Genomic DNA, 26,350 nt, shown 5'->3' on the forward strand with positions numbered 1-26,350 from the left:
CTGTCACGCGTCAGAGTTCCAACCCTGCCTGTCGACAGAGGGAGGCAGAGATAGAGTGGAAAAAAAATATAGACGGAGAGAAAGAAAAAGGGAGAGAGAGGTAGTTATCCTCTCTTCTCTCCACTCCTTCGTCCTTCCCCTCCTTCTCCTTGTAGATCTCCACCAAACAGGGACCAGTAAAACCATTACCCACCCACCCCAGCCCCCAGCTCAAGGTTGCGCTGCACCAATGGCGGCGCTTCTTACACAGCATTCTATGAAAAGGGAAAAAACCAAAAGCGAATGATCTGCAAGGCTGCTCCCAACAAGAGACATTCATTATTGCGTCTTACCTGTAGGCTATAAAAACACACAGTAGAAGATTAACTCCCCTTCTACCCTGTACTTCCATGTTTACAGCAGGGTAACAGTGATACAAGCTACAATCCATTTGAAAACAAACAAAAATTATATACCTTACTTATATTTTCATTATTTCGTTATGTTTCATCTGTAACAAACAGCAGTACTACATCGCACTCCGAGGACCTCTCAGGCTTGATAGTGGTCAGGATGAGTTTAAGGGTGTGTTCACACCAGCCTTGTTAAATCTGGTTTGGTTAGAGCTTAGAAATTCATATGGGTCAATGTGAACATAGCCCGAGACCTCTGATGCGGACCAAACAACTGAACTCTGGTCCCCTCTAGGACCACATTCAAATGAATTCCAGAGTGGTTCATCACTGGTGTGAACTCAGTCGCCACCTTCACTGGAAGGGTAGTTTTTTACGGCTACAGCCTCAGTGTTCTCATATGCATCCACAAGAGAGGAGATGGGCGAACCGATGAGGGCAACACCTGGATCTACCATGGGGCAACACCTGCAGCTCAGAACCATCCTGCCCACAGCCGAGAAAGGGCAGTGACTCAGACAATGGGTTTGCGGCACTCCGGGGTGACAATGCTGGCTCTGCAAAATGTGCAACCTTACCTGCAGAGGAGGAATTTGTCTTTTTACCAGCCTAAATATCTGACCAATAACTGAGCTATATTTTCTGATGACTTTTGTTCACAATAGTGGGTTTGAGGTTTGCCTTTGTGAGCATAAACTCAGATGTCAAACTAATTAACATCAGATGTGGACCAGTAAAATGGATTATTAGGTGTGTGAACACACCCTAAAATTAGTTTTTGCTGCCATCGACTCCAAACTCTCAAACAAGCCTGCTTTTGTAGCTGCCTTGAAATGGAGGAGGAGAAACAGTGGGTACTGTGGGAACACATGATAACGTCCAGCAGCCTTTTGATGGTAGCTCTTGATATTTACTTTAAAGGCCTATTATACACAGCCAATTTATCTTGTATCATACAATGACTTGTCTTCCTCTCGGCAGTGGCTGTAGGGTTTAGGGCTGGCTGCAGAAATGTCTACACACATCCCAAATGTCAACAAACATGAAAGAGTCTGTGAAACACACAAGACGGTTCAGCATTTGGCCAGAATGAAAGCGTTAATCTGCAATATCCTGAAACTATCAACTATCTGTACACACGACTAAACCTAGCAACCAGTGAGTGATTTAATAAGAGATGTTTATCACTAATAATGTGCTGTTATGGAAGATAAAAACACATTATTTGCTGCTGTAACTGAATGAGAGTGAGTGTAAAAGAGAAAAAATATGGAAAGGAAAGAGAGATGAGGGTGCGGGCTGGGCAGAGCAAAGAATCTGTGGTGTGATGGCCGACGGCCCTTGTGCTTAGCTCGTGTGCTGAATGAAAACGAGCCCCAGTGTGCGTGCGCGTGTATGCGTCTACAGTAGTGCGAGGGTTCAGCCCCCTCTCGGCCCTGCTGGTGCTGAATGCAGAGCAGGCAGCAGCAGGCCAAGGCAAATGACTACAAGGCCTCCTCAGTGACTGCAGCACGGACTGCACCTGGGGAATGGCCCTGCACAGCAACACAGCCGCAGCCACACACTCCATCACACCACATCCCTAAGAACAGCCCTATGGTAGGGACACGTGTGCTCAGCAGGTACAGTTCAGGCAAAGAACAGTTTTTTTTAATTGTGTTTAATGTTTTCTAATCACTCAAAATGTATTCACAGTGATCACCTCTTTTGATTTCTACTCTTTCCGGATGGAGGATGCTTACAAGTAGCCCAACTGACAAAGGACCTTTAAGGCCTTAATATTGATATTTAAAAAGTCATACTGACATTCATTTGTTAATGCAACCAATTACAATAAAACATAGCAGTTCCCTCAATCACTTAACCATCATTTTTTGTCAATTATTAGCTGACATGTGAAGTATATAGACCCCCATAAGATATAGATACATCCACAATAAACGTATGTTTGCTCATGAAGCAGTCAGGCTACATTTTAAAGCCAATCCAGCTTTTAGGAAGTCAGGACATGAGTACTGTACCATACACATGTGTGATCCATCCCACCATGACCAACACACACAGAATCCATGTTTTACAAATCATTACAATTCTGTGCTTAAATATCATCAAATAACGTGATACGATATGATCATGTCATCGAGATCGTGATGCACAAAATGTAACATTATGACCAAGAAACAAGTGTCATCTCACATTTGCTTGATAACAAGAAGGAACAAAATGGCTGTTTCCAACATAAATGGCCTTGATATATATTAAGCACTGAGGTCTTAAAAATATGGATGTACACTGTGACAATCAAAATATCACTGCAGCATAGTGTACATCTATAATCGTTGTATATACATGTATATGTATATATATATATACACACATATATATATATATATGTATATATATATATATACACATATATATATATATATGTATATATATATATATATATATATATCTTTTTCCAACTCGCCTCCTCAATTCTCTTCTATAGCAATGAATGGCATTTTTAGGACTATGAAATAAATATAATAATCGTGATGATGATTTTTTTGTCTACATTTACTCATTTGACACTTTTATCAAAGGGACATTTGAGGGACAACACTCAGGATTTCTTACAATACAAGTCCTTGATGTTAGTATAACGTGTTCACATTCATGTTTGGGTGTTCGAGGCATTAGGATGATAAAAGCGCTCCTGCAGAGATCAAACTGCAACACAACTAGAAAATGTCACTTTATGATAGTGAAGGTTATAATAGCGCACATTTATATTATGAAAATGTGAAATAGACACATAACAATAACATGTGGCGACGTCTGACCACATGGGCTATGGCCATTTTCACACATCCTGACAATGGCCATTCTTTAACAGTCTCGTCATACAAAGCCTAGATTGTCTCTATTGTGTGCATAAATCATAGTAAACCAGTAAACCCATCACAGTGAGATTTGATCCTGAAGGCCACCCCTTGGAAACAATAACTCAAATCCTCTTAATTTTGACATTCTGAAGCCTGAATTGACTGAAAACGTTTGCTAGCATTTTAGATTGTTCAGTTCAGTAACACACTATGCAAAAAGACAACGGTCATTGTTTAAAGTCATTTCTACTACAGTTGTTTCATTCGTTTATCAATCAAATGGCTTTTTTGACATGTTTTAGCAAGAAAAACACATGTGTTAGTGATTACATTATGGTGCCTCAGTCCAGTTCATGTAAGTCAGGACGGTCATCATGAATTTGATTATTTACACCTGTGCATGTCCTACTGTGACCTGTCAAAATGGCCACTGTGCCAAGGACCCAGTGGTGTTTATGTCCTGCTGTGGCTAACAAGAGTTTCGTCTCAAAACCATGGTTGCTACACAAGGTCCAGTTACTGCACAGAACAGAACAGAACACAAATCTAGATCAATTTTCAAGTAATTAAGTTTAGTACCAAAAGGTAAAAAGGTTAAGGAAGCAGGCGGAGAAAATATATCCTGCTCAGTGATATAATTGAACTTGTTTCCAAAGTAAATCGTCTCGTCAAGTGGTCTCTTGCTCGAGAAGGTACATCAGAAACACTAAACAGAAAAATAAAGAGAAGCACTGAAGCAAGAAGTTTATATTTTCTGTTACAACCTCAGCCCACTATAAAAGCACTGTATGCGACAGCTTTACTGACCTGTTACTTTTATTGGCTCTCTTGGCTAAATGCATTTTTCAACATTATTTTCCATTCTATTCTAATGGATGCAGGAGTTCTTTAAGTGGTGTTTTGTCAGTCTGCCCTGCAACAGCTCAAAAAGGCCTGCGTCCAGTGAGACTTACAGAAGGCCTGTCTGACCATTTATCTGCATCTGGATACACCTTCCAAACTGAAGAACCGATTCAATTATTCATGTCAGAGACACAGAAGCTGTAATTGACAAAGATTTCTTTTTTGTTTCAGGTCAAGTGTCAAATTAAAATGTTTGAGGTCTGGTCATAGAGATGAGGTCTTGAGCCATCTTGCTTTGAGATGTCAGTCATATAGATGTGGGTGCACGCACAAAAAGTGCACTTAAAATGCGTGTGCTATAGAAGATGAGGGGAATGGACGGGGTTCGTCAGAAGGATGCATGCACTGAAATGTGAATAAAGACCATTTGCTCATGGATTCATAGGCTTCCGTCATCCATTATTTATCATGGAGAGGAGCAGTGGATTGGTGGCTGGATGATTTTTCTGACAGCGATTACATGGCTGACTGTTACAGATGTGGCGATTTTTTTACGGCTCGAGATGAACACTTTGCTTTGACAGCGTAGAACTTTCCCTATAAAGATAACAAATGGAAAATCTGGAGGGTTTTGGTGACCTGAAAATAGAATTCTTTCAGCATGGCCATAAATGTCCAGAGAGGCAGGTCCCTGTTCAACTGCACAATTTACTGTGTGGCACTTTCTCCCATGGTGCCATGTTTCTCTTTATTGTTCATTTTAATGACAAAAGCCCAGAAAATATACACAACAAAAGCTAAGAGGTGTGTTTTTTTTTTTAAACATCTTAAAATATTGTGTTATCAGTAAACCTGCAGTCAAGCTGTAAAAGATTAGAAATACCTATAGATGCAACACAACCACTATACAGTACATCCCCATTTAACATGCTTGGGGCAAATCCATTTGTGGACAATTAAGAGATTGCTATAGATTTCACCATGGCTGATTTCACCTCAGTGGACAAACGTGAAACGTCAACAAAAAAACAGTCAGTGGTCAGCATTTGCCCTCCATCCAAAAGCAAAATGACATTAGCTCTTGTCTATTGAGTTTGCTAAATGCCCCACATAAAGTGAATTTGCCCCCCAGGACTGGGAACAATCACGCAGGCGAGCGTTCCATTTAAGTGATTTGAATGATCGGAGCACTGCAGTGCTACTATCAGCCAGAGAAATGGGTCAATACCCCGAGTCTAAGTGACACGGCTGGCAGCCTAACTTCTCATGGAAGACCGGGCAGAGGACGAGGAGCAGGAGAGACCTCACTGTCATTGGGTCAGACAGATGAGGATACACACACACACACACACACACACACACAATTATAAACTGAACACGTCCTGCTCACTGGTACAAGGTAGGTCTCTGTGTAGGTTTATGTCAGAAGATTCTCATCACTAATATGGCACCATGAAGAAATCTGTTGTGGCTTAAAACAACTCAGTACTCAACCATGTCCGTCCAGATGTGACACACTGATTTTGGATGGAAAAAGTAAACCAGCATGTACATGTGCTTTAAATATAGAAATTCTACAATGTATCACCATTAAATTTAAATCAGTCTTTGAAATTCACTGAAAATATGAAAAATACAAAAACAAAGTTCTCTTGGGTCAAAGACCGAAAGATGTTATGACTTACTTTCAGAGATGATTGACAATGTGTCTTTCTCCCAGGACACAACAGTGATGTAGGCCTCCACTGAGGCAGGGATAATGCACTTGAAGACCGCCACATTGCCTCTCATGGCTTTCTGGTCCTCCACCCGGACAGTGTAGGGCTCTCGAAGGACTGGGGGGAGAAGACAAAGAGGTGTGCTGTGCATAATATGGACAAACCGCTTATGCTGTGCTAAGATAGGCTAACCCTGATATTGACCATGATTGTTAAGTGCAGACTTCATGAAGGGAGAAACTGACCAGCCTTAATGTGGACATCTTGGCTCCTGATTCTCCCTGAGGGGTTCTCCGCTGTGCAATAGTAGGTGCTGTCATGGATGAGTTTGCTGAAGCTGGAAGGGGGTATGTGGAAGATCTGGAGGGTGCCATTGGGGTGCACATGGCGGATCCCTGGCACGTCGTAGATCTCCTCGCCTGTGGCCAGGTACCAGCGCAGTGAGACAGGGGGCAGGCCTGCGGCAGGACAGGGCACTGATGTCCCTGTGGTGCTGGCGAACACTACCTCTTGCACAGATGCATTGACAAAATATAAGCTGGAACGTAGATCTTCACAGAAAACTGCAGGGAGAGAAAAAAATACAACTGTTAGACAAGCAATTTTAATTTTCTTTAATTTTAAACATTGTACTGCAAATTGTTTTAAAAAATCTATCTGACAAACTGCACCCCTGCCCTTGGTAGACTCCACCATCTAACAGAATAACTGGCATATTTGACAGAGCTGTGCTATCCTGCATCTCGTTTTTTTTTTTAAAGACTTAAGGCAGAGTGTTCTTTTCCCTGGTTGACTGATGTGTTTGTGCTCACTGCAGTGTGCTTCTCTCTTATTGTCTACGGTGAGACATTGCAGCAAAGCTCTGAGAGAGCAGCAGTGGGTGTGAGATAACAGCAGAGAGCTAAACCAAGCATGCCTGCAGAACACACATGTCTGAAGCCACGCCCCTTTCCCTATGACATCCACATCTGCCTGTACAACATACACACACACATATATACAGAAGACAATGTGTGTTGTTTTGTCAAAATTAATTTTACATATATATATATACACATATATATACACAATCCACTTCTGCTGATGAGGCACCCCAACTGAGGATGTACATGGAACGAACATAAGTGGCTAGCAGTGTTGCCTTACAGCAAAAAGGACCCAGGTTTGCAACCTAATTTCTTCCTGTATGGAGTTCTTCCCACAGTCCAAAAACATACAGAGGTTAATTTGACACTGTAAATTGACCGAAGTGTGAATGTGAGTATGAAAGGTCAAATGTCTCTGTGTTGGCCTTGCAATGGACTGGAGACCTGTCCAGGATGTACCTCGGCCCCCACGATCCTCATGTGAAGGATAAAGTAGTAGACAATGAATGAATGAATGAATGAATGACCAAGTGGCTACACATATGATGAAGGTCACATATGTTATTCTCCCACAGAGAAACCACTACGAGGTCTCTTATGTGGAGGATAAAATGGTAGGGAAATGGATGTATTTAACACTTCCACATTGACTAGAATGGCAGTTCCTCACCAGAAGATACGGTAGTTATTTGAATTAAATGTAGATAGGCCAGATATACAGGGAGTACAAGTGTTTGAAGAAACATTTTTACCAAATGCCTAATTTAACTCTAAATGAAATGATATGTGAGGAAAACCACAGGATTCTTCACCTCTGTGACTTTGACCATTGGGAGCATAGCTTGTAGCGCTCTGCTGGAAACAAATTATTCTGTGCATAAAAGTAATCATGGTATAGCAAAACAGGAGTAATGTGGTTAATATTCACTGTGGAACAGGAACATACATTTTGGGGCATTTCAGAGCAAAATATTATATATACATACATATATATATACATACATATATATAAAATATAAAATTATATATATTATATTTTATATATATATAAAATGTAATATTTACATTTTGTAACGATGCAATTATCTGACTGACCCATGTTTTATACTTCACTGCAAATTGTTTCACAAATTCATGCCATCCTCCTTTAACTGAATGACTGATCCAAATGTCCTATTATATTTTTATTGTTTACTTTAAAAGCTGTTGTGCATACATGTTGAAATCAGGTTCTTTAGGTTCTCATCAGATAATATTCCATAGTCAACTTTGTGTCTCCCAACCACAACATGGCTACAATCGCCTTAAATGACAGAGCGACCATTTTATCAGGCCTAACTTTGTGCAATAAACACGCATAACAAAGAGCTATTAGCTGATTATATTTCTAGTGTAAATGACAATAAGGGTAAAAAAAAACCCAGTGTGGGCCATTTAAACTCCTGTCAGTCACATAGGGTAAATATTTCAGCAATCTCTACTGTATCTCTCTGCAAATGTGTGCTCTCTCCTCCTGTCACCAGCCTGCCTGCATGTGCGACAGCTGCCAATCCCTCCTCCCCAGAGACCAAACATTTTAGCGCTCCATAAATTCCTAATGAGCGTGCTCAAATCACCGGCCACTTCCACCCACTGGTCGTTCAACCTGTTAGGACAAACAAACGTTGTGGCGTACACATGTTTCGGCACATTACTAGCAGTGCTCACTTTACACACGTGGCACTCAAGAGGGCCAGGCCTGGAGGTGTTGAAGAGGGAAGGCTTGTAGCTGTCGACAGCTACAAGCCTTTGGTTTCTCATCCAAAAGAAGGCAAGAAGGCACCACGACACGGGACGGTTAAGGGTGATTTTTTTGATCGCCTGAAACCTGGAACATTAAATAATTTTATAACACTGACTGTTGGGAAGGGTGACTAGGGAGTCAAACATTGAGGTGTCACATTTACCAATGTAGGAGTAACTAGTCAACAGTTTGCAGATAAATGAGCGCTCTTGTGCTGATTATTTACAGCCTTAATTCATTTATTGTAGTTGTGGTGCCTCAGACATCAGGTGATGTTCTCAGCACAGCAAAGTGGCTTTAATACATTAATACATTAATACAGGACATTTGCAAAAATGGCCACGCTGAAATTGCTCTCTACATAATGATGCATGGGGAACTTCTGGGGGGTTAAATTACAGCCATGTAATCACACTGAGTAACAGCTTGTCAGTGGTTTTCTCTAGTATGAAAATCTGCCGTCAAGATGGTCGTAAAATCTCAGCATCTGTTATGAGGAGCGGGGAGCCTCTGTGACTGTGTGAATTATCAGTGGAGTAAATATTTCAACACGGTTTAGCTCATTTGGCTCCTAAACAGCCACTCGTCATCTGAATGATGATCTCAATTTTCTGTTACCGCTACATTGGATTTCATGTAGATATCAGGATCGTTTACAAGGCAATGGATTATCAACACAGTTCATTTTTATTTCCTTTGTTAAAGTGACAGTGCGACGTGATTTAGGCCTCCACCGTCTCAAACCACATATTTTATGTCGAAGACACCGGCCATGACACTTTAAACCATTTAAACAGTTCCTGTTTACTCTGTGTGCAGAAAATAATTGTCTAGATCTCCTTCCATACTACTACATTTTCATTTGAAAATGGTGCTTTTGGATGAAAACTGTATGTTTGGAAAGTTTCAGAAGTAATCTGTGTCCATACTAATATGTGTAAATTGTATATCCTGTCAACTCTTTCAAAAGCTCTCATCAAAGCATACTCAAGTGAACCCCTGGAGACTGGAAACATAGAGTTTTTAAACTCCATGTTTAAACAGTTTGTTGCAATTGATATCAATGTCAGAGCACTTCACATGTTCCTGTCCAAAATAATATATTAACATATGTTTACAGAACTGGCTCTTTTCTTCAAAAAATAGGAGCAATAATTCAGAATGGGAGGATACAGTTGATGTTGGTGCAGGGGCTGACACCATCTCAGAGAGAACAAACAGTCATCATGCAGCCTGAGGTCTGAGTGCTTTTGAAAGGCAACTGTGCCTTATAACTGCCTTTGTCCTAATCTGCTTTGCACCAGCTCATAAAAAATTGACACCTCCACCACTACCACCTACTTCTGGGTGGCTGATTCCTTAAGATGAGAAAGCCTTAACATGAGAATACCCTGCCAGATCCCAATAGTTCAGATAGACAGAGGGAGTGCATTTATTTTTCATTGGAGAGCCAAGGAAAACAGAGCGGCCCGGGGTTGAGTGGGGAGATGGGAAAGCTTGAAAGCACTCAGAAGGTGACATATGGAACAATATTGGGAGAAAAACTGAGAGAATGTAATATATATAAAAAAAAAACAGGCAGAGGGATGGAAGACGGTGTCATAACAGTCATAACAGAGGTCAAAGGTGTACCCCTTATCTGCATTCAGCAACCTTCCAACATCTACCCTCTACATTGTCCTCTGCTTTGTTTGTATTCTTCTCTAACCTTCAACTCTCCTTCACGCTTCCCTCACTGTGTCTCTCACGTTCAGAACTGCTCCACCTTTGCACAAACAAAAACATTACATGTGGAAGGAGGAAGCCGAAAAATAATGAAACCAGCTGTCCAGTAACTCCCCTGATTTGTGTTTATCATCCGTCGGATCTTAAAAGGGGTTCTTCAAATAAAACGTTAAATGCACAGTATGTAATTTCTGCAGATACACAATAAAATGTTAAAAAAAACAACTAAAGACAATACGCTGTCTAACTAATAGTACTGAATATTTAAATCCTTACTCTGGTGTGTCACAGAGGTTTGCTCCAGAAGTTACAGCAAAGACGGGAAATGTAATATACTCCTCAACTAAATATATAACATAACTTTAATGCTTTCATATTTGATATTTTAATGTAGAAATGTCACATATTATATCTTTCAAGCAACAACACATACACTCTGCTGTGTCCTGGTTTGAGCCTAAAGGGGACTGTTGGGTCAAGGTATTGATTAGAAAGAATCCCCTGCTTGGGCAGCTCATCCAATAATGCCTTTGAATCAGATTAATACAGGACACTCCTTCAGGTTTATTCCCTGTGACTGTTCACTGACAGTTATCTGATGGAAACGACATGAACATAATTTATATTTTAGGGAGTTTTTTCTAATATTCAGTTGTAAATGAATCGCCCCATGACAAAGCGTCCTAGTTTATCACAACGCTTGGCTTGCAAGCAAAAGGAGACAGCGTGTGGGTGGCTGCTGGCTGTCATCACGTGTGTTTGTGTACAGCACTGTTAAATAATAATCTCATTAACGCCTGTCATAAAAGAGTAAGATGTAACACATACAAATGTGCAGTGGTAAGATATGTAACACGTCGGTTTGCACAGAGGGATGAAGCTCACTTTGGAGGATCTATTGACATGGAAACAGAGGAGTGAGATCAAAGCAAGAGGAGATTCACACTTGGAACAAGATATAAAAGATTTATCTGGACCCCATCAATAGCCAGTCAGTCATCGGCCTGGTTGGCAGATTAAGGCTGTAACACTTTGGTCCACATGTCAAAGGATCGTTCTCTAAGTTGATTATGCCTCTTTTTATTTTATTTAAAATTTTTAAATCTTTAAAACTGGAATGACAACTTTGATTTGGCTGTTTTTGTCCTTGCTCCTTTGTGTTTGTTTGATTCCACATTACAGAGATAGGACAATATACTTTGGGTAATGCAAAATGTCACATTTATAAAATAGCACCTAACTTCTGTCTTATTGGTATGGCTTTAAAATCACTTGCATAAACTCACAATATCATGGTAAAGGACCCCCCACACACACACACACACACACATACACCACTTGCTCTCACTAAAAGTCACCATATGCCAGCCCGTGCCAGAGCAGCTCTTAATCGACAACAGTTTTTCACGAGCCAAAAATCACAAAGAGGAAAAAGTGATATTGTTTAAATATAAATATTACTCATCTATAATAGATGGGCTCCCTCTCTCTTTGTGTCTTCGCTCTTAGAAAAACACAGAGGAGGGGCAAAGGGTGGGAGGTCCTGTTGGGTTGGCAAAGCATTCTTACAGTGTGAAATAATGTCTGGCAATGTCCCAGATGTCAGCACCTATTGGTGGCAGGCCCCACAGGAAGACTGTAACCATGATTTTGCAGGTGACTCCTAAAGCAGTCCTTCCCGTTGTGGAGCCTCTGCTACTACGTTTGGAGTTCAAGGGCAGCAGAAATGCTTCGGTCAAGGAGAGTGCATGCAGGCGTGTCACAGAGATGTGGGGGGGGTGAGTGGTTATGTCTGGGAGACCACAGACATGAGGCTTTAAATGACAAGAGGATGCAGTTTAGCCAGTGTACAATATAATGCACTGAAAGGATTCAAACGATTTGTGATTATATAAAAATATACAAAACTGAATTTTTTTTTATTATCAACGAGTCCACTCATAAAAAAACAATTTCTTCTACAAAACGACCTCATTTGTGGTTTATATATTACCACCACCAACAACAAGCATTTAGTTAGTGGACTTCATGTCTGCAAATGTGATGACCGCATTTTGAAGCCACTCCTCGACCTCAACATGCCAGACGTCATGAAATTGACCAGGGTCATTGACTACATCACAAATGCATCTTATTACCAGTTCCTTTCACAGCTCATCACACTGTAAACAAAGCATTTCTCTTGCCAGCTCTCATGCACTGGAGTTTGTTGTTGTTGTTGCCCTCTGAGCACTGACATTTTTATTGCTTCCTCATAAGGACTGCAGCAGTTTGAAGAATCTCCAGTGACTGTCCAATAGCTGCCCATACGTAACTTTGACATCAAGTCAAAGTTTAAAAACAACATCCTCCATAATATTTCTCATCAAAAAAGAACAAACCATATTTTCCCCTGTAACGCTTCCTCAGTAAGGCCCCTGCATCTCCTGTCAGACAATGCCCACCAGCGGTTGCTTCCCATTCACCAAGGCAATTTATTTAAGTTAACGTCTGATCAATACAGGGCCCACTAACGCACAACATAAACAGGCCTATGCATTAGACTGTGCATTAGCACACTGATGTGTCAGGGGCTTTTTGCTCAGCCTGTGTTTACCTTTACCAAATATCATTAATCAACTATTGCTGAATGTCTTAGGCAGCTTCTTGTTTTCTTGTTCAAATGACACGGAAATCTCATTGATGCTTCAAATGATCGTATTTGTCTGATTTGGCACTCTCTCTTGTGATTTTTTTTTTCACACTGAATTAGCCATTTGCCACGGGATGTTTGCCCTGCCCACAGCCAATAGTGTATTTAAACATTAAAGCCCACTTGGCTCTCAGTCACAGTATGACCCTCACCGGGTCACAGATCGTCTGTGGCGCTACAGTGGGCACCACAGACATTAGGGCAGTTCCACTGGGCCAAACAGGCACTGAGCCACACTGACAGCTCATGGCAGGCGATGCAGGTAATTAAGGCAGAGCTCTGCAGAGACCGCCTAGGGAGGGGTGAGTGGGGGCTGGGGGGGGGTGGTTTGAAAAGGGGGAGGGATGGAGAGGGGTGGAGGACAGGATGGCCTCACGATGACAGTGAGTAAGCATCCACCCCGCCCAACCCTGCCACCCCACCCCCACAACCTCACCATTCTCCTCTCCACCCTAGGGGCTTACACAATAAGCAGTAAAGACAAGTGCTGCGCTGATGTGAGTAAAGTGATGCACAGATCAGAGAACAGGGTTCCCCTCACTCTCCCAAATCATCGGCTCCCAATTTGCCCTCATGAATAATGTTGAGCGGTGTGCTCTGTGCCACGCAGCCGCTATGTAAAACCAATGATACCCTCCTCTGATGTCAACTCTCTGGAGGGTGAGAAGCGAGTCACTGTGGAGAGGGTTAGTTGATGCATATGAACGCTCATTTACATGTGCGCCAACAGGAGAGGAGGGAGTTCCCACGTGCTGAGCACTTTGAAGACCTTAATCAGTTACATCACCAAGGTGGGAATGGACAAATATTCCAAATTATCTGTGACAGCAGGAGTGAGAGAGGAAAGCGACAGAGCGATGGCTGACGAGAAGAAAGGCAAGCGCTCGCTGTTACCGCTGACGATAATGTGCAAAGGCAAATCATGAGAAGGAAGAGAAAGGGATAAAAACGGCTATGCATTATGCTCCATTAACCTTCTGAAGCGACGCGGCACCGTACTGACACAACAGACCTGATGTAGCAGCTTCTAATATTATTCCACATGAATACCATTTATGAATCAGATACTGATGTAGATGCTGGTTACTTCCTAAAGCTCGGGAGCCACAGAGTAATAGTAATACATTACTGCACGAGATATGGAATCTAAATGTTCCTCAATAAAGCTAGACCACAGACTCCAAATCACACCTTGTAGAATCATGACATGTTTTAGAAACTGGATTTCTGGAGCAGGTTCTTTCTGTGAACTATCTCAAAATCTGTTGGATGGCTAGGCAAAAAATATGATTCATGTATCCCAGTGTATTGGTTGGTTGGCAGCACCATACATCATAATTTTACTTGTTAACATGCTTTAACTTTGACTAATCTGTCAAAAGAAAATGCATGCATTATCATGTGCAAGATTGTTTCGATTGGACAGAGTTTCAGTCACAGTGACAACAACATTGAAGAAGTAGAAAGTAGTAGAATGAGCTTTTCAAGGGCTGGTGTACTGTTGGTAGACTAGGTTGCTACACATGTTAAGCTATTTACCCTTAATTGTTTAGAATACCGACTTCGGGACGGAATATTTTCATATATTATATATATATTTTTCCATCAATAGGTCCTGAATTTCCTGATTGCTTAACACCAGTTACACATTACTCACAGCCATTTTGGTGATGCGTTGTGCTTTTCTGTTAGAGCTTTTAGTTACTGACTTTCTTGTCTCAACAGTTCAGTACTACGTCTACATGTAGCATAATATGAGTTTAGAAGGACGAGTGGCACTATTTTTGTTTCAGTAAAATGCCAACTACCTCGACTTGATACTGTCAGGGAGGGAGAGAGAGAGAAAGGGCGAGAGATAGCTCAGGTGAGCTGAGAGGGACGACATTAAACTCAGCAGGAAAGGATGAGCAGGGAGATTAACTAAAGGAGGAATGCCAACAGCTTGAAGTTGATCTACATAGAGTACTGTACTTATAGTGCAACTCAGCAGCCTGTAGATACACACCAAACCCACCTGGACATAACAGTAGACATACATTTTTAAGAAAGGAGGTGAGGAGAAACTCTGTACAGCACATTTTAGTCAGTTGTTGTTCCTAAACACTTTTTTTAATTCAGCATATTTTGACATTATTATCACTGAGGGAAAGTGGTGACAAACCATGTTGACTGAGAGCTGAAATGAAACATGAGTGCAAAGTGGAGGCCAAAAATGTGACGGCCAAATGTTGTACAGCACTGACATTAACAGCATTTATACTGTTTGTCATGTGTTTCGTTAAAAAAAAACAAAAAAAAAACAGCCAATAACGGTCAGTCAATATTAATGATCATCATGATAAATAAAAGATTATTTCTATAAAGGTGTTATTGCTCCTGACACATTTCACAAAACATTCTATACATAAAAGTGTACTACAAATATTATATATATCAAATTTGTTATAGTTCTATTTTAGTACAACACATTGTATTGTTATAATTGTATGACCCTAATTCCTGACATTAACAATACAGACAACAGCGCTCTCATATGAGACACAAATGCTTTCTTGCACCACAGAAGAGAAGCAGCAAGGTTCTGCTGTGGTTTACAGGTCCATAAAGATACCATTTTGGGGTTTTTTTGGTACAAAAAAAGAATTTTAAAAGACAGATTACTTATTACTGACTAAATCCTTGCAATTGTTCAGAAATCCAAGATGTACAATACTGTTGGTTGCAGGAATTGTTTTTTTTTAAAATAAATAAATCATTTTGCATTATTCTGCATTAAGCACCCAAATCTGAAGCAAAGTGTGAAAGGGTCCATATTTATAGCTGCTTGAACATCATGATATTAAATACACTTGCTTAATCATGGTGTTTGTTATGCAATGCAATTATTATTTAAATCTAAATGGATAAACAGAAAATAGCAATGTCTGAATCACGTTTAAAAGACAAAATATGTTTGAACGTCTGAGAGGACAAAACCAAAACGAAAGCCATTTACGAGAGAAACAATGAGGTGAAATGAGCTGGCAGTTGACAGTGGAGGGCAAATCAAAGTCCGGGGGGTTAAAAGGAATTGTGGGTCAGATGACTAGACATCGTAGCCTTTCCGTTCACAGCCATCCTCAGGCAGAAAAATATCAAACACCCCCACTCCACCACCCCCAACATGGAGTCCCTCTCCACCCTCCACTCAACAGCCCTCCATTTGCCTCAAAGGCAAGAGTATTTCATCTTCGGTGACCTCACTGCAGAGAAGAGCCTCGCTTATGCAAAGACGCAAAGTGAACCAATGCATGTCAGTCCGTGTCACGGTATCTGTGAACCTCACACTAATTCCCCCTTAAATGAAGAAACATACCAAAACTGAAACCAAATAAGAATCGCCCTATAAACCCACCGTGTGAAACCAGAGCTGCTCTGAATCCTATAGTGGACATTCACTATAGGACCTGTTCATTAACTCCTACAGGAGACTGTCTATACAGCGCTATTATAAATCACCCTGATGGATACACAGTTAATTGAGAGTAACAAAGACAGGCAATCGCCGGAAAAATGGCAGCTTTCTACATTAGCCGCACTCAGTCTGCACACAAACGAGTCATCCTTTATTAATCATTGTGTTTTCCTTGATTACTGGACCATGCTACATCACAAGCAGCATTTTCATTTATGTTGCCTGTCTCCCATCGCAGTCACACATACGTCTCTCCGCCTGTCCTACACCTGGACCGTATGTATCAGACCGACTGTCTGTGTGACAGCAGGCTCTGCAAACACTGCCAGGCTGCAAAACACACATCAATGTATTCAGAGCGTTTACTGCCTGGGATTAATCAAATTATAATTTAATCATCTGATCAAACAGCAATTAGCATAATCACTTCTGGGAAAGGCCTGATAGTGCGGAGACTGGAGCGGAGTGGAGCTGGGGGCTAGCAACACTTAAATGGAACATTTGCCAGAATGTTTGAAAATGTTACACATTTCAGGCAACAGGGACCGAGCTGGACTCTGAATGCTAATCAGCGCCATTTGGTTACGCTTAATGAATATGTCCAGTAGGCAGGCACCAGGGAAAACACATCAGTCAGATCTGGTTAATTTTCTTGTTGATAATGTTTGTTTTTGTACTGTTCCGTTTCCCTTTGGTACAGTGTAAGTAAAATTGCATGGTTTCATTTTATTTCTTAAACCTTAACATTTAATGTTAAAATGTTTTGCCGAGTTACATAAAATATGACAATGATAACATTTTACCAATTTGTTTTATATATTATTTTTTCCCTTCTCGAGGCACCTGGTGAAGCCCCACCCTGCTCCTGTGGAGCTCCACGCTACAGACGTGTCTACGTTGTTATGAGAGCCGCAGCGCAGGGACTTGGCCACCTGAGAATCTTGGGTTCAAAATGTACCGTCTGTTCTTTCAGTAACTGCACTGTTGGGGCCTTCATTTGGCATTTTGCCCTTGTTTATTTCCACAGAATTCAGGTTGTTGTTGTTGTTGTCGATATAACTTGACAAACTGACACATTCAACCATATCTGCTGTATCTTTGTTGACATATTACACATATAACAAAGCTGCTGCAGACTCATATGGTCCCAAAGGGTATTCACACTTTGCATGTTACAAATCACATTCTACTGTGTAGTCTCACATAAACAAGAGCATAAATAGGTTGTCATTTACAAAACATCCCAGAAATGAAATATATCCCGTTTGAAGCAATTTAAAGATTAATACAATTTCTATAATTCCTTCATTTTCTAACTGCAATGAAATGAAGACAGTAGATGACGGTGCTTTTACTTAATATTATGTCAAAGAGATAAAAAGAGAATTATACTTGTGTAGAAGAATCCATTTAAATGTCAGGATTTCCTGTACATCATTTAGACTTCAGACAACTCTGGCCTCAGGAGTCAGTGTATGTTATAAGTAAAAATAATTATATTGCGTAGTTATAGTTACTATTCTGAGGAGAACCATAGTCAAACAGATATTCTCCCAGCATCATCTTACAATACAATACATACTGTTCAGTGTGAGGTGATTTGAAGGTACTTATCGGGATGATATTGGTATCAGCAAATATTGGCTTTAACCCTTTAACAACTAAGTCTCAAAATGTCCGACTGGACTTAATTTTTTTCTAATTTTAACCATAAACGGGCGAGAAATTATCCTGTGAGTAAGTGCTTTTGCCCATTTTTCCAGACTAACTTTCAATATCTGGCAGTTATTTATATCTACTGCATGTAAAAATAGTGTATTAACAACATAAAATGAACACTATAGTTGTACACGAACACCAGATTTTGCATAAAACAGCATAAAATATTTAACATAAACATTTTTGAGTTTTTGTCTCAATGTCCAAAAAAAGGCAAAAAATTGGCTGGCTTCCTGCAACAGTGAAAGTGAAATTACCGTAATAACCACATGTTGGCTTTGACATGCAAATTCCCAGCTTTCAGAAACCATTGGAATTTTTCGTCGCATAATTACAGTAATGCAAATTGTGCTTGCACAAACGTGTCTATTGCGATACACTCGGTGTTAAAGGGTTAAAATGTATAATTGGATATCTGCAAACACAGCACGATCTGAACTAAATAGCCGCTACCTTCTTGACTTCTATGCTGGCGCCCTCTACTGTACTGCTATTATTTATTTATCGTTTATTTATTTTGCTCAATGAAGAAAACGTACATCTGCATCTGCTTCGGTGTGAGTAGGCAAAATATGATGTTAATTTCACCACAGAAGAGAATAAATGACCTCTGCAGTTTAGCACAGGGGAGCGGTTATCGTCCGAAGCTCTCCCGATATATCGGCATATCGGATATTGGCAAAAAGTGCGGGATACTTTTCTCAGGGAGATGCATAAACAATATTAAACTGGGCACATGTTGTAATGAGCTGATGACTGTGTGCATGCAGACAGGTGTCTACAACCATCAAACACATGAGGAAACCCCACCAGGCTGAGTCTCTGTGGGGGGGGGGGTATTTATGCAACAGTTTCATCACCTCCATCACCGTCCTGCTCTCCCAAAAGTATCTTAATGTACATAATGCTACTGCTGCAGTTTTGTCAGAAATACACACTCTGGGGGTTAAGACAACACTACTTGACAAATTAGCCAACTCACACTAGATATGGAAAAAAAAAGGATTTCTGCATAAATGTAGAAAAGATGTATAATAATCAACCCCAAACTGATCTTGGGAGTCACTGTGTTTGCGCTTTTCACAGAACTTAATGAATGCAAATGTGCATCTGCCAGTAAACACACATTATTGTCACAAATTGTCAGTGTATAATAATGCATAATGTGCAGATGACACTGGAGAAAGCCCCCTCATCCTGCCTGCATTTCTTGCCTCTGGCTTTTCATCTGCTTGGCTTCATGATAACTACATTCATCACGATCTCGGAAGAAATCACAAACTCAACAGGGAATCGTCTCACAGTGGCTTCCTCGGCTCTTAAACATGTGCAGTGTGCAGTGGGTCACCTTAGCTGTGCTACACCTGCAAACCAGCCCCAAGCTCTCATTGTACGAGTCTGAATGGAGAACAAGCATCAGTCTGTGTTTTAGTTGAGTTAAATATAACATACAGTTGTCTGGTGCTACATCTCTACTGTGTCTGCCATGTTAGATATTTACTTCTGTTTAGGGCCTTCATTTTAAGCATATCCTGAGCTCCATTTGGCTTATGTCTTGCTGTACCTGTGCGGCCAAAGCATTAACCTACTGCCCTATTTTATAATGAAAGTCTTCAGACACAGACAACACAACTAATTATCATGGTGTTACGTCACTGTTGCAGTCCACAGACACCGAAACATATGGTCCACCAATACTCTAATAATGTACATTCATCCATGTGATGCCACTGCAAACTCAAATCTTGAAATACATGGGACACACAACCTGGTCACTGATTGTGTAAAACAGATTCTGCCATTGTGTTAACCAGGTGATTTGAAATAGCCAGCATCTATAACAATGCTGAAGAAAACATAAACAGACATGGCAACTGCTTTAAAATACGCTGTAAAGTATGACTTTAATGCCACTGAAAATGTTGACATTTAATAAATAATCACACTTTTATTTTCTTTCATGTATCCACACTAAACACATGTAAAAGGGCGTCAACATCTCTCACTTAATGTGAACTTACTGGACAAAATAATAAGAAAAAAGCTTTGACTTTGTCCTTTTGAATGTGACATGAAAACTATTGCGTCCTAATCAGTGTCCAACAGTATAAATGTCTGATGCATTGCTAAGTGCCTAAAATAGGCTAGTTTCTGAGTGGAAAATCAGGCTGATAACACAAACTGTCTCTTTGTGTCCATCGTCCCCTTTGCTCTTTCCTCCTCTTTTTCTGCCTCACTGAACACTAGCATCTCCTTAAGCACTCTGGCCTGGGTTAAATGAAACCTATAACAGTTCAATGTGCACCCATTAACATATGCTTGAGTCTATTCTTGTTTGAGCAGCCAAGCTCGGGTTCAAGCGCACACAGTGGAGTGACACAAAAATCTTGACCCGGTGGCAATGACAAATCCTAAAGCTAGTAGTCAGTCAGTCATCATCTAACCGCTTTATCCTCCACCAGAGGGTCGCGGGGGGTGCTGTGCCAATCTCAGCTACATCGGGCGATAGGCGGGGTACACCCTGGAAAGTTCGCCAGACCATCGCAGGGCCACACACAACTAGAGACAAACAACCATTCACTCTCACACTCACTCCTATGGTCAATTTAGAGTGTCCAATTTACCTAATCCCCACATTGCATGTTTTTGGACTGTGGGAGGAAGCCGGAGAACCCGGAGAGAACCCACGCACACACGGGGAGAACATGCAAACTCCATGCAGAAAGGCCCTTGTTCCAACCGGGGCTCGAACCCGGGTCTTCTCGCTGCAAGGCGAGAGTGCTTACCATCACAATGTGTCAGTAATACCTTCTGGTATTAAGCCTCATGCATAATTTCAACAGAAATAACAGACGCCATTGTTAAAATAACCTGGTTCATGAATTATAGGTTTTTAAATTTATAAGCACTCTTGCATTTGCAGCAAGAAGAACAAGGGCCTTTCTGCATGGAGTTTGCATGTTCTTCCCGTGTGTGTGTGGGTTATCTGCGGGTTCTCCGAGGAGTGTTATGCTGATGTTAAGAGAAACGCTGAACTCAGTTGCTGTCGGCCGATGTGTGTTGCGGTGTCTCTGTCAGCCCGTCATTGGCTCTATGTGAAGTGACAGATGTATACCAGAAGACAGTAGTCTGCCCAGGCCCTCTTCCCACTGGCCTGAATCTGACCTCTACGCTGGGCTGTTTTGACTGCTGGTAATTGGTCAAAACAATGCAGCGACTCCAATATTTCAATGCACAGTCATTAAGTGGAAAAGACAGGCCAAAAAAGTGTTTTTTTTTGGTGGTTTATGGAGAGAAATAAAATCCTGACACCTGGAAGAACGTGTAGAAGTTTGAGGAAAAAGAGGCTCTGCATCATCCCTCCCTCCTAAAAGAGAGCATTATTCTGTTTATATTCATATTATTCATATTTAGTGAAGCCTGTTCAGACACGTTCAGTGCAAACATTCATTAAACACTTTCCCTTCAAATAGTCACTGGATGTGCAAGGGATTGTAACTAGGGCAGGGCAATAAAAGACTCATAGAAATGATCCTAATATCATTTTAAAATATAATTGCTTTGAATGTTCTACCTGAGATGTATGAAATGTTCTTCAAAATCAAAGGTTCTTTTTGTGTGATCACTTTTTTGAGCAGCCCGGTGTGTGACCCATATCTTGAAACTACACAAGAAATTACACAACAAATGTCTCCCTCTGGATGAATTAGCAAACTACGGGCAGATATTAAAATCAATCAGTAGTGCTTAATTGGTGAAGTGATATGGATGCACACCGTTGAACAGTGTCCATATACGGAATTTAGTATTTTCATTACGAACCCAGTTGGTCTCGCTGATCATTCCTCTCCTTCACTGGGGTTAATATTGTGCATGTTTTACTACTCATAAAAATGAGCAGCATAACTGCTCGTGACAGGTACTTACTTAGATGCATGTGTTTTTTGTGTTTTTAATCCTGTAAAAATGACTGCTCAGCCTGGGGAAGCTATAAGAGACAGTTTGCTGTGTTCAGTTATGTTATGATCTGAACTGGAAAAAAAATAAATATGTCAAGGGGAAATAAATTCTGCATAATCATTAATCATGTTTGATGTCTGGGTTAAGTCATACTGAAAATGCTTAGTGAATGTTTTAATAAATGGAGGTACCATCTCTCCAGCAGCCCCTCGCTATTCCTAAACTGAAAGCTAAAAATACACATGCACAGAGTGATACTAAAAGCCAACTGAGGAGCTTCACTGTATATTTACACAGCTTATTAGTGTCCAATTGAGCATGTGTCAGATCCCCAACCCCCCCACCCTCCCGGTGTAGCTGTGCAAAAACAACATTATGCCATTTCCCCAATTTCATCTCTTCACAACTGGAATATGTTGTTCCTATTCCATTTAGATTTTAATAGACACTTTTGCAAGAGCACTTTAGAAGGCTCAAGCACCACTGCAGTGAACTCTCAGCACATTTTACTCTCGCCACACCAGTGAATTGTTGTGTATCTACTACCAGACGAGCTTTAAAATTAGTCCACAAATTGGCAAACGACAAGTCAGAGCAAAACGGACAATAGGGACTATTCATAAATGACCATGACTAACTCAGAGTGTAGCTGCAGGGCAAATTCAAGGGAAGGATAAAAGTTAAAATTTTTTATTTCTATTTTCCACTACTCTCTAATGCGAATTCCGATATAAAAATAAATGTATTAAGCATTTGAAAAAGCAGAAATGACTTGAAATAATGCCTTCTTAGTAAAAAAATAAATGACTGCAATTTATCAGGATGGTTTGCCAGGGTCACTTGAACAGAAAATGTAGTGTTGCTCAAGCAGAGCTCACACTGCAACAACACTCATTACCCTGGTCTCCATAGAGACAACCTCAGTAGCCTTTACTGGACCAGAGCCCTAAAAGCCTTCATGTCAGGCTACACCTTTCTATCTCAACATACGTCTCCTATACTGAAGCTCCTCATTAAGTCTTATCTTCGCTCAACTGTCCGATGGAAGCAAACAACAAGCGGCATAACGACTACAGCTTAAGATCAACAACCCCGGCCCTTTAATTCCGCTACAGCAGCACAATAGAAAGAGAAAGATTGTCATACTGCACTCCGGATCATTCTAGCTTCTGCCCCGAAACCAACATTTAAATCTCAGAATCAATAATAAAAGGTCAGCCTCAAATGAACCGTCTGTCGATATGAATGGCACTGCACCCGCAGTGAGCACAAACGTAGCATTCATCACAATTACGAGTGCTGTTGCTGCCATTCAAAGTTTCCATGTAGATGTCTCTAGCAGCAGCCATTTTGCAAATGCCTGGACCAAAGAGACTGAAAAAGCCATTCACAAGCAAAGCGTGCTCAGCAAATAGACATTTCGGCACATCAGCACTGAGGGGAGATTTGAAATGGACATCAGCGTCCCGTCAGTTTCATGAAATCGTGTCGCCTCGATAACAGAACGGACTGTTTGCTACACCACCATCATTGCTTTTTACTCCATTCTCCCCTATAAATAACCAATGCTTTCATTGAACCCTTAAACAAGGGTGTCATCTTTGCTTGACGTGTCATCTATACTCAGTTCACATTGTGTCCACTTTTGATTTGTTTAACCCTTTTCCTCCGCGTACATTTCAAAGGATCTTCTAAAATACACCATTTTTCTTTTGCGCTCATTTCTGCCCCCCAACACACGAACATCCCACCCATTACCCCACAGCCCCCTGTTGTCCTCAGACCCCCCCCTTTCCTTACACAACCTTCATGTATTTGCTGCAAAAAATCTGCAAAACCCCAAATGCAAAAATTAAATAAAAACACAGAGAAATTTGCTGTGCATAACAACATATTTAGCGAGATGTGCACTTGGACAAGGGTGATAGGGCTCGTCTTTTTTTTTCTTCCAATCCAAAATGACTCCATGTCTGTGCTTCTAATATGGCGGGTGCAATGCCAGAAAAAAGCCACAGCCAACCTATTTAATCCTGTTTTCTAGAGGACCTTCAATAAATCGAACAGCATGTAACGCACACTCACACAGTGCAGAACATATTCGATTCTATGCTTTTTGTTGTTTTTAACGTATTATTTTTACTATGCAATTGCAGGATATGTTGCACATTTTCAACAAAAAAATACTTATTGGTGAAGGAATTTTTTTTTTTTTTAATTAAAAAACAACTTCATGCGTATGAAAAAAAAATCAGTTCAATGAAATGAAGGATAGTTCCGAGTGAATGCAAATCATAAACAAACTCAAGACGAGCACGTCAATAAAAGATACAAATCAGATTGATCTAATAGGAGATATTTTTATCACAAGCCAAAAATGTGAAAATGGGATTGATTATTATGCACCTCAAGCATATATATATTGATATATATATGTATATATTTATATATAAAAAAGGAATGCAGGAAAATGCAGCTAGAAAATGAGGCCCAGTGCAGTGTTGATTGCTTACAAGACACATCAAATGAATGAAGCAAATTATGAAATTTCATGTAAGGCCTAAAATGCTCTGTCCTGACACAAAGCTACAAAAAAAATGCCTTTTAATGTTATTGAATTGTGTTGCTTGTGCAGCTGCAGGCTGCACCTATATCCTCAACCTACATTTCATCCACCACCACCAACACCACCCCCCCTCCCCCTGTGCGTATTTAACAAAAGGTCAAAACTAACTTAAATCTTTAAAATGCACAAGTGCTTCACCGTTGTTTGACTTAATCCATGTCATTGTTAATGTTCAATGTATCAAACCCATAAAAAAACATGCACACTGCTTGTGTCAGGACATAGCAACAGCCTGTTCCTGCGTTCAATGAAGGACACACACACACACACACACACACACACACACAAACAGACACACAGAGGAAAAAAAGAACTGAATCCACATCTTCAGAGAGGAAATGCTTGAAGACAATTTTAGAAAGAATTGGTAACCTCTGTCCTGTGGGATAAACTTGAAGTTTAATGTGCAAAACCGCATCACCTACCATTCAAGATGCACTGAGAAAAGAGGAGAGCCAATATCCACATGCCCCGCTCCGTTCAATATCCAAGCTTATGCTTTTTTTCTTCTTTTCTCCCCGCACTCTTTCTTCTTATTGCTTTCTTTTATTTCTTCCTTCAACAAGTCAACTGCAATGAAAGGAAGGGAGCTGGAAAAAATCTCTCCTCTCTTTCTTTCTCTCCCTCTCTCTTTTTCTCCCTCAATTCTTCACGTTTGGGAGGAAGATGAAGAGGAGGAGGTTTAAGCTTCTTCCTGCTGCTGATTGTCTCCTGGTACAGCGGGGGATAAGTATATGATCCACAACTGTGTGCGTCCCCCCCCCTCTTTTTGTCGGACTGACCGCACCGAACCGCACCGCGCCGCGCCGGGCCTTAGTGCAGTCGTCCCCCAGTGTCGGAGCGCTGCTGTGAGAGGAACATGAGGGAGCTGTGCTCGGTGCGCTCAGGTGCAGGTGAGCTGTGCCGCCGCCGCCGCCACCGCCGCTGCTGCTGCTGAGTCAGAGACTGGTTGAGACGCATATAGGACAAGCAGCCTGTGCGCAAACCCAACTCTACGCGTAAACAATAAAAATAACAAAAAACAAAAATCCAGATGAAAGAAAAATAACCAATAAATGAGAAACAAATCAGAATTCTTTGCAGGGGAAAGAGCCAATCATGTCGTCTCAGGTGGAACGGAAATAAAAATGCGTAAAAGTTGGATTTTCTTTTTTTCGTTTCTCCAAGCAATAAAAAGCGCAAAGAGTTGATTGTTAGCTGCGCTGAAAACTCATTCTCTCTTCGCCGCCTCTCTCCGTCCGGCGAGCAACAAGCACACGCATCTTCTCCTCCGCTGCTGCCGCACACACAAACTGCGCACACTGGTCCCTGCGCTTAAAACCTGCCGTGCCTCAGAGCGCAGTGGAATAAACCCTTGCCTCCTTCTCCGCAGCCGCTGGTCTCTCTCTCCATTGCCTTAAAGGTGCAGGGGGTGGGGAGGTGGAGGGGGCGCACAGCTGAGCCTCTGAAGGAGCGTTGGGAGAAGGGGGCAGAAAAAAAAACCTTTTTCTTTTGTTTTATCACTGAGGAGAGGCATCAAAGTGTCCCACTCTGAGAGGGAGAACTGTGCATTAACATAAGCAAGAGAGAATTAGTCCACGCGGGACATCCTTCTATGGTTTGCTGCTACTGCTGTGGTGTGTCAGACTGGAGAAAGGATGCTGAGGGGGGAGGGAGAGAAGGGAGAGGGAGTGATGTAGGCTACACCTGACTGGATGCTATGTAGGCA

General features: G+C 41.1%; 1 protein-coding gene across 5 annotated transcripts in view; it reads right to left on the minus strand.

Moving 5' to 3' along the window:
- dscama (Down syndrome cell adhesion molecule a) overlaps positions 1-26,246 on the minus strand; it is a 77,854-nt gene extending 51,608 nt beyond the window's left edge. For 4 of the 5 annotated variants that reach the window (XM_044041861.1, XM_044041859.1, XM_044041860.1 and 1 more), the window contains exons 1-3: positions 25,068-26,228; positions 6,066-6,383; positions 5,788-5,937 (exon numbers count right to left, since the gene is read on the minus strand). In XM_044041861.1, coding sequence (XP_043897796.1) covers positions 5,788-5,937; positions 6,066-6,383; positions 25,068-25,110 — 511 coding nt within the window. In that variant the 5' untranslated portion in view covers positions 25,111-26,228. Of the gene's footprint in view, positions 1-5,787; positions 5,938-6,065; positions 6,384-25,067 lie in introns of all 5 variants that reach the window. The other variant, XR_006361571.1, reaches the window with a different exon arrangement.
- Positions 26,247-26,350: the final 104 nt, after the last annotated feature.

The sequence above is a fragment of the Solea senegalensis genome, linkage group LG13 (assembly GCF_019176455.1).
Source record: "Solea senegalensis isolate Sse05_10M linkage group LG13, IFAPA_SoseM_1, whole genome shotgun sequence".
NCBI lineage: Eukaryota > Metazoa > Chordata > Actinopteri > Pleuronectiformes > Soleidae > Solea > Solea senegalensis.